Genomic DNA, 9,957 nt, shown 5'->3' with positions numbered 1-9,957 from the left:
TTAAGAGCAGAGTTAAGCCTCACAATCTTCTAGTGTGTACAATCTCAATATTGATTGACTTGAATTTGCATTCAAGCATCAGGTAATGCATATGTGTATTGTAAACTTTGGAAACAATACTGTAAACTGCACTTTTGATCTATGAACTGAGAATGTTATTGCTACTTGGAATATACATAATATCACATTTATACCTACTTGATCCGTAGCAAGGATTTTAATTAAATAATCGTTCAAAGGTGATGACATACATCTTACAAGTTCCAAAGGAATATAGTTTTATCACCTAGTAACTAAATAAAACATAAACATTTAAAATGATGAAATGTCCTTGATTGACGTGTAAACTATATGTAAAACCTTTTATCTCTCACGTTTGCTAGGAGGTGTCAAATCACCCAGTCAATCTTTGGTATCTTTAGAACCTGACTAAGCAGATCTGATGAGATTTGAGTTTGAATTCCAGCCAGATTCAAAGGTTCACACAGCTATACATTTTAAATACCCTGCTTACCAAAGATCAAGCGGAGACTTCTTAAGTCCTCTCATCCTATCTTCTGTGGAATGGGCCTTGTGTGTGCTGTATGGGAGAACACAAACTAACATCCTGTAGATGCAGAATGGGCCAAGTTCTATTACAGGTGTACAAGACAGTACTTTGCTCAAGCCCAAAGGGTCATGATAGACACATTGCGCATAGGGTTCATTATTTATGAATGAGTAGTGTCTTAAAAGTCTACAATATTTCTGTACAATTCCCTTTAACAAACAATGTCCTTTAGCTAATTAGACCCCTCTCTGTGTGTATGTTGGTCTATCGGTCTTGAGACAATTAGAACCATGACATCTAACTAATCAGGAACTAGAAAGGTTGACTATCTTAAGCAACCTGTCTTCTCCTCTAATCAATGGAAAATCATTGAAAGGCTCTAATCCAATCAGAGTGGATTTGACAGCACTGAAACTCTTTTCCTGGAGTTACTGGGCAGACATCTATTGTATGGATTCTAAAGGATGTATTGTATATCTGCTAATTCTATTGAGTTGTCATTGAGAGAGATTAGAAATGTAACATTTGATGTCCTATGAAATGAGCTTTACTGTATGTATGTGTCATAAGCAGTACTCTGTAAACAAATAAAAGCAATAAATAAAGTTAAATGGATCAGGGTCTCATGTTTGTGAGACCATACCAATGCTTTTGTCCCGTACCTTACTACGCAATGTCTAATACGAATATCACTACACCACAATCTTAGCAGCTAAGGAGAAGCATTTAGACCTGCTACTGTAGCATGTGGCTGTAGGTCCCATGGCACATACACACAGACACAGATGGGTGAACTTGAGGCTCCTTGGAGGCTGAGATGAACACAGTCCTTGCCTTGACTCCTGTGGCGTGCTGTGGGATTACTATAAAGCTGGATCATCTCCCTGGACAAGCCGATCAGCTGGAGCTGACCGAGACCACAATACACTCTTCGCTTCTGATTATTGTGCTGTAGGTGAGGGTGTGTTTCCTTCTGATTATTGTGCTGTAGGTGAGGGTGTTTCCTTCTGATTATTGTGCTGTAGGTGAGGGTGTGTTCCCTTCTGATTATTGTGCTGAAGGTGAGGGTGTGTTTCCTTCTGAGCATGGTGCTGTAGGTGAGGGTGTTTCCTTCTGAGCGTGGTGCTGTAGGTGAGGGTGTGTTTCTGTGTGTACATCCTTCGTGTCCTCCACCTTCTCCTGCACTCTCCACATGTCAGCTAGCTTAGTCTGAAGAGTGGCTTTACAACCAGTGAAACCACATTGTTAAATAAGAGAACAGTGTCAAGATAACGCTCATATGTAAAATTGTACATCTGACAAAGACAGTGACACATTGACAGTGTTCGGTGACTGGAAAGGGGGATTTTTTATGTCTGACTCAATCATAATCACTCAGAGGGCAGAAACGGATCGGCTCAATCCAACAACAGATACCTGTTCAATTAGTTACACTACCGGCTACTACCAACCACACTGACAGGCACGGAGATACCCCATACACTGTACCACTCTTTAGAAGGAGTCTTTGAGGGAAGGAGGGGGAAAAAGGAGAGAAAGTAATTAGAAGTGATTAAACGCTAATGTCGCTAATCTGGGGGCAAACAACACGCACCATTCCGGCTGTGGCAGAACAGTGACCTTGGATTGAGCAGAAAGCTCCAGTCAGGCTGCTGGGAGGATCTGGAGGAATTGAAAGGTACTGTGCCACCTCCACCACTCTGTCTCTGTCCATCTGCAGATGCTGTCCTTCCCCCCCTCTAAGATTCACCTTTCATTAGGAGTCTCCTACGTCCAAATGTGCTGTTCATCTTAAATGAGTTTTATTGTCATACTTGAATCAGAGGGTTTCACAGAGACAAGAATTTTATTCTGTCACAAAACTCAAAAAATATACAATATACAAATCACAGACTGAGTCGGTGGACTCCAGAAAGCCCAGTGGACTCACAGGAACATGTCCTCGAAATATTCATCAAACTCCTCCTCCCTAAAAAGACAGGAAAAAATGACTGAGTTTGAGGTCAGAAGCTTCTACACAATATCACTGTAGAACACAAGTTGGGTCCAGAGACAAACAGTCCATGCTTAGCTTAACCTAGACATATTATATACATTTATTTGCGAACAGTCCCCTTTGTGTTCTCACAACAGGCTTAAGGGAATGACGGTCATCTTGCTTATTACTATCCAGTTCAAATCTATTAGAAGTTTCTAAAGATGCTTCTGTCTGGAGTTTGAGGGTCAGATCTATTGTTCCAGCCACACTGAAGATCTTTACCTTGATTTCTCCTCCACAGCAGGGGCGGGACCGCTCCAGTGCTCCGCCTCCGACGGGCCCTCTGCCTCATTCCCGCCCTCAACGTCTGCTATGAGAGGTTAAGAAAGGTGTCAGTCACCAGCAGTCACCAACATGTAGAAATGATCATGTACCATTTCCTACTCTACTCCATTTCTACCATTGTTTAGTATCTGGGGGGGGAATTGGCAGTGGGACTGAAAAACATACATCTGATGATGGAGAAGTTATAAAACATAAGTTTGTTTAGCAAGTGTGTGGATATGTGCTCATGTGTTCAAGAACACAACAACAATTAACCATCAGCTCTAGAAACACAGCAAAAACATTGAGTGCTGTCTGGCTGACGGCTCTTAACACATTCTCATACCAGAGACTCCTAGGAGTCTGGTTTGTGTGTTTTTAGGGGTTCTTAACGGATAGTTAACTCTGAGGCCTGTGGTTGTGTGTGTGAGACAGCTATATTTCAGTGAGGCCAGTGAATTCTCCACTGCCCTGGGGGAGTAAGATAATAAACCTCTTAGGTGGTGGTGTGTGTGTGTGTGTGTGTGTGTGTGTGTCAGCCTGTGTGCATGTGAGTGTGAAAGGCACCTTTGTCTGAGTGCTGGGAGTCCTCAGAGTCACTCGAGAAGGAATTTTCTGTAAGGAAGAACAGTGGAGAGCAGTTCAACTCCACCACCATTGACAGCACCGACTAGTAATGATCAAAGTTCAACAACTACCTCATATTCTAACGTTGTTAAGCAATCGGAAACTCCTAATAATTTGCTAGCCTTTATTGTATGCTGGAAAAAGCATGTTTTCCCAGTGTACTGTACATTCTCTTCATGGGACTAAGAGATCTTACCTTTATGTTTCCTCTTACGTTTGTCTTTGTGTCTGTTTTTCTTGGAGCGAGATGACGACTTGGATCTCTTGGACTGGGATTCACCTTCCTCCTCCAAAGACGACCTCCTCACCTTCTTCTTGGCTTTCACCTCCTTCCTCCTGAAAGTGATGTCAGAAATGACCTTTGAGCCAACCATGTCATCGTGGGACAAACATATAGCTACCACAGCTAAATGGGAGAACTATTCTAACCTGCAGACCACCTCTGACAGTTATCAATCAACGGAGCAGAGATATACGGGTGTATGGTTATCAATAATCTGAAGAACCTACTTGGGGGGGGGGTTATGTAAAGAAGGGTAAACATACTTGTGATGGTAGTTGAGTTTAAAGGAGCATTCTGGACACAGTCCTACAAAGACAGAAGAGACAGTAGAGCACCTTCATCACCATCACTTTCCTCATGAGGAATCAGTCAAATGGGTTCTCTGTTGTTCAGAGGTTAAGGCAAGGCCACTGTATTTTGAGTAATGTCTGTCCAACTGCTGAGACAACCTCTTGAATCTACGCAGACTAAAGGAAAGTTGACAAGAGTAACTAGGGGGGCTTGGTGGAATGTCCAGGGCAAATCCAGTTTAGTTGATCCTCTCCAGGGTTTTCTAATGGGATTGGCTCCAGCATGATACTAGTGATCCTGTATGGATCATTACTACTGACTAGAGGATTGGTTAAACAGCTGGGTGAACACACCGCCATAGTGGTACTGTAGCTGACCCAGTTTAACCAACACACACAAAGCTTACGAAGTTTGACGAGTGCATTCCTCTTCTCTCCTTGCTCCACGTAGGCAAAATTCACCTCCCAGCTCTTGAGGCCCTCCTGTTTCTCACAGCGCTTGTTCCCACACATAAATTGACCTGTATAAAAAAATATATATATAAAAACACACACAGGCATTATTTATATTTATTAACATATATTTATGTCCTTTAAAGAAAACATTCATGGTCCAGATGGGTCCAGTCAACATCACTCCACTGAACCGTGTTCTCCCTCTCTTCCCTCCATCTCTCTCTCCCTCCTTCCTCCACCATGCCACTCCACCATGAGGTCACGGCAGGTAGTCTGACTTTGTTGCCTTTTCCAGCTGACTAATCTCTATCTGTCTTCCTTTCCCTCCACCTATTTTGTATCTCTCCTCCTACTCCTCTGCCAGTCCTTCCTTCAGCCCTCCTATCAACAGCTTGGCAGCTTAGTTGACCTTCCCACCCTCGAGCTAATCACTTTGGAGTTCCATCCTCTCCCCGCCCCTCCTTCGGCTTGGCCACCCGTCCTCCAGCCCTCGGCGGCCAGGTGCTGCTTCTATTCCTGGCTGCCGGGCATCGCACAGGCCAAGAGGGGTCGGGTTCGTGTAAATGGGAGTTGGGAAACAGAAGAGGGAGGGGGAGTGAGGGGGGTTCTCCAGCGAGCAGCAGGCCCAGGGAGGGTAATGCGTCATGGGCGGGACTCTCTTCATCCCTGGCCTGGTGGACTAGGAGCTGCCTCCTCTTCTGACCTCCAGCTCAAGGCCTGGGAGATTTTGATTTGCCTGACGGGAGATTTGTCAGGTGCCACCAGGTCAGATGAGCCTGAGGTGGGCGGGGCTACCCTTCCTCCCACCTGTCAGTCTGATGGTTCTGACGTCCTGGGCTACGTCAGCAGGGTTCCTCTTGGATTATTATTAGGATGAGCTCACGTCATCCACCACACATACAGGGGAATATGTGAGGACTACGAGGGGAACGCCATGAGGGATTCCCACACCAATCCAATATTGGTAATATGTAATCTCTTCACAAGAGCAGACCAGCCCACACCTTGTAGTGACAGGACACAAACAGAGCAGCAGAGAATGGTTGTGGAGTCGGCATCATGACTTGTCTCAGGGGATCGCACCATTCCCAGTGGACTAGGTCAAGTGCAGCATCCCTTCATATGCGAAAGAGGACGTTTCTGCTTTTGATCCCAGTGAGTCGTCAATATGCCGACGTCTATTGAACTAATATGTCAAACGAGAGCCTTGCATGTTTCACAGTGGATATTTGGCCCTCAGCCTCATGGATCCTATGCAGGGACTGAGGGTCCCTTAAAGTGTAGACCTGGGTCAAAAGCCACTTGGCTAGACTCCAGGGTCACAGTGTTTCTCTATCAAAAAACGTTGCAATCATGTCTTGATAGTCCCTCGGGTCCTCGTATTCCCAAGTTTCAACACAATGATGGACAGGCTTTAGCACACAGTGACGAGCAGTTATCTCTCTGGGACTTTGAACGAAGCGCATCCAACTCAGTCATATCAAACAGACTGTGTCTGAAACACAGGACTGATAACAGACATCTTTACCCAACATTCCTTAAGCAATGGTTCATCACCATCAAACAACATTATTGACACCTGATTGACGTAATAATGACTTATTTTACACCCTTCCACGAGCCCTGATGAGCGGATGTGAAGTGTGACTGGGAATCCTGCCAGTGTCATGTTGCCCAGATGACACCAACCATTGCTAGAAGGATGCCGTCACAGCAATGACGTAGGACACTTTCATCTGAACCTGCTCCAGACACAGGGGTCTGAGTCACATGGCACACACACACTTGCCTCAATGCATTCTGGGAAGGTTGTGTCTCTGACGGAACCTGGAAGTAATCTAACTAGTGGTCTCTGTGACTAATATAGCAGCAGTAATATAATATTTTATGCCAGTCTACATTTCATTTCAGACTACAGCAAATCAAATCTAGCACACCTATGGATAAGGCTGTGCTGTGCTAAGACACTTGTGTAAGCAAGGCTGGGGAGACTCAGGGTGGCATACGGTGTGGCCTGAGTCTGTAATAGGGCAGAAGAAAACAATCCACACAGCCAGGGCAGATACAGTTACAAGGCAAAGGCAGGATACAGACTGCATGTCCTGAGACACCCACATGCAGAACAGAGAGGAGATCTACAGTAACCTAACCTTTGTCCAGAAAACTATATCCTTCCTTCCTTATTGGGTCAGCAACAGTAATGATCTAACTTGGGTAAATATGCCCCATGATACATCGTCTCCCTGTAACCACCAGATCAATATGTAGGGGTCAGGACTCAACCCCACCCTGCCGTGATGCAATACCTCCTGCTTATGGCCTGGTGCAGCACTGGCTTATGGGTCTGGGCTTGATGGATAAGATGATTATACAGATCAGAGTACTAGATCAGAATGAGAATCACCTTTGTCCACCAGTTAAGCCTATTCTTCCATATTGCAGGTATTATTTCTGGTGGAGTATAGCAGTTAGCTCTGTAGTTTATGAGACTCAATCGTAGAGGAATTATTTTAGTTAACATAGAAAATGTATGATTATTAAGTGGCATCACAATGCTCTTCATTGATCTGACTGTCAGTTCTTAATCCTGGGAAACTATCTCTGGGGCATGGGCCAAACTAACAGAGAGGTGAAGATTACAGGGGCTTAATCTGGAACACCATATTGGCTTATTCAGCTTTCTCAGGAGGCAGACTTGAAGAGGAAACAGATCAGAGCAGTGCTCTTTATGCAGGACACAGTGTGTCAACGCTCACTCTCTCGCTTGGTACTAAGACTTCCCATTAAAGGCTATCTTTATCCCACACCACACATATATAGTAGGGTAGTGCTGTTTGTCTCCTAATTCACTAATGGAAGATTAACACTCTCTGCAAGGGGGGAGAAGGGGGGTGTTACTTTGCTTTTGCACAACTAGAGGAAAAAGGAAAGTGCTGAGAATGAGTTCATCCAAATGTAGATTTGTAATTATTTTTTTGTGTAGTACATGATCACTGCCAATTATATTTCTCTGATAAGTGACAGTGGCTTTGTGACCACACCTCAGTCAATTAACTTGCTAATAATATCAAATACCTGGGTGGGCTTGATTTATCTGAAATGAATCTGTCACCAACTGGAAAGTGACAACTGTGAAACCTTTCATGAACATGTACTTCTGCAGGATAAGTAGTTGTAGGAGACTTTGGCTGAATCTCCACTGCCACCTAGTGGAGATAGTACAAACTGTTTAAAAAGCTAATTGCTTAAAGCTAATTGGAACACAACTATTTATGCCACAGCTATAAACATCCTACAACCACTTTACCTTTGCCAGAGACCACTTCATTTTCAACACGCCATCGGAACCCAAACTGAAATGAAAAAGGAATTTTTCTGATTAGTTTCACTATACCAGTAAAATAGGTAACAATGAAAATGTATGTAAAATGACCTACTTTGTTTTCCTTGTATCTGCTAAGGTCAGCTATGCAGTATTCTTTAAAAAGTTTGTCATAGTACTTCTTGGCCAGCTCCTTCTCCCTGACAAAGAAAAACATTATCTAAGTAACTCACACATTCAGGTCAACAGACGTGAACTAACATTATAAATATACATATTTAGTGGACATTCCGTGTTCTGTTCTGAAGACATACCATGTCATATCCTCCTCGTCATCGTCTCTCCACAGGAAGCGGTGGTTTTCACGCACCACATCCATATCTGTTTTATCATTGGCCCTAGTGTCAGCAAAGGACAGAAATACAAATACACACACTAATATAACAACTAACCACTCTTATTCTTAAACAACGACAAAAGGGATGCAACTCACGTGGACCGCTTGAGATCGTCCATCCTCCCCCCATAGTACAATATGTAGTCTCCAACAAACTTTTTATGCCTCTCAAACTGGTAAAAGCTGTGTTAAGGAATAGGGACCTTATTTGACCTTAAGGTCTCTGGAGAGGTTACCAATGATTAGCCATATGATACCCAATGGTAAACCCTAACCACACATGAGTTACCAAACCACCTCCAGTACATTCCCTAACTAACAACCGAGACCCGTGAGAAGGATACAGCGTTCATTGATATCAAGTGGTGTCGCCTGTTTCTGGCTTCTTCCCTGTGTGGAAAAAAAACAACCAATCAGATGAGCATGCTGAAAGTCATCCCCATTGCCATCGGGTTACCATGTTTAACAATGTTGGTGAAATAGGCCTCCTAACCGATCCCATTCATCAGAGGCCACAGTCCTGTGTGCCACCTTGGTGTGTTTGCCTTTCTGGAAAGGCTTCTGCAGCAGCTCATCTTCGCGCTTCCTGACATTCAACAATGGTAAAGACATAACATGTAATAAATACATACATAAATACATACACAAAAGCATTTAACCTAAAAGCAAAGTAAGTCTTGGTATAACATAAGCCATTACGCACGTGCACACACAACTCACCTTTTGACCCCTCGCTGAGAGGTCTCTCCCTGGCTGTCCTCATCACTGAAGTCTGAGTCATAGCCCCCACCTCCATGCACCTGCAGGTGGAAAACTTACATGTGTCAACAACATTAATGTTCGAAGACCAGGCTTCAACTTTGCCTTTTTGGTGTTTTGTGTTTGGAGTGGCCTTGAGCTTCTTTTATCATGATCTGAATATGTCTGGCTGGCTAACGTACTTATCGCCTGATGTCTAAAAAGAAGAAGGGCAAACTAGCTGTCCCCATATTGCCATCTAAACACGTTTATGATTGTAGTCAGCTTTATGAAAGGTCTCATCAGCAGAATAGGGAAACGCAATACTGCAAAGCTGTGCAGTGTCAGTGTCGTCCTAAAACTTGAAGGACACTCCACATAACATTACCGATTATAACAGATTATAGCTCCATGTGATAATGCAGTATTGCTCAGGTCACTATGTTAATTCAGTCTGCCATACCTGTATAAAAATCAATTATAAAATTAGTAGCACATGCTATTGTGTAAAGACATCGCGCATTTGCTGTCGACTAGCTTTCGTTATACCCCTTACTGCTTTGACAAAGAAACCCATTGTACAAGCAAACTAGTTAGCAAACAATGCTATCAACTGTGTCTAATCTATAACATGAAATCAATTGTGACTACCTTAACGAGATTGTCCATATTGTGCACAAAATATCTGCTAGCCAGATGGGCAAGCTAGAGAGACTATTCTGTTTACAACACGCGGAATGATGACGACGTTAAAAAGTGGTGAACGAATGAGAGTGATATTCTCTAAATGTCTCATTTGCAGTGTATTCTCAGGTTCGGAAAACAGCTATACATTGTAATACAAAAATACATATAAGTAGGCTATAAAGAGAAGTATGACAAGAATGTATCCAAAGTTTGAAGATAAAATTAAGATTATAGTCGCATATAGATGACGTAGCCATGGATCAAACAAACGCAGTAGGTCACGTGATTTTGATGTGACTAAAGTG

At 43.3% G+C, this 9,957-nt stretch overlaps 1 protein-coding gene across 3 annotated transcripts; it reads right to left on the bottom strand.

Annotated features, from left to right (window-relative positions):
• Positions 1-1,926: 1,926 nt before the first annotated feature.
• fra10ac1 (FRA10A associated CGG repeat 1) lies at positions 1,927-9,722 on the bottom strand. Of its 3 annotated transcripts, XR_010877495.1 has the most exons (15): positions 9,617-9,722; positions 8,948-9,027; positions 8,721-8,813; positions 8,572-8,617; positions 8,324-8,400; positions 8,145-8,228; positions 7,946-8,030; positions 7,816-7,861; positions 4,460-4,573; positions 4,026-4,068; positions 3,676-3,815; positions 3,420-3,467; positions 2,811-2,898; positions 2,145-2,519; positions 1,932-2,055 (listed from the first exon to the last, which is right to left on the bottom strand). XR_010877495.1 is itself a non-coding variant. In XM_067244893.1 (14 exons), exons 1-14 carry the CDS (start codon positions 9,632-9,634, stop codon positions 2,477-2,479), a joined length of 1,005 nt encoding a protein of 334 aa, XP_067100994.1. In that variant the 5' UTR covers positions 9,635-9,722; the 3' UTR covers positions 1,927-2,476. The 3 variants fall into 3 exon arrangements, 2 of the variants coding, with proteins under 2 accessions (XP_067100994.1, XP_067100995.1); XM_067244893.1 differs by having other exon boundaries at positions 1,927-2,519; XM_067244894.1 differs by having other exon boundaries at positions 1,927-2,519; positions 2,811-2,895.
• Positions 9,723-9,957: the final 235 nt, after the last annotated feature.

Source organism: Osmerus mordax, chromosome 10, assembly GCF_038355195.1.
Source record: "Osmerus mordax isolate fOsmMor3 chromosome 10, fOsmMor3.pri, whole genome shotgun sequence".
NCBI lineage: Eukaryota > Metazoa > Chordata > Actinopteri > Osmeriformes > Osmeridae > Osmerus > Osmerus mordax.
This window is presented reverse-complemented; position numbering and strand designations above follow the sequence as displayed.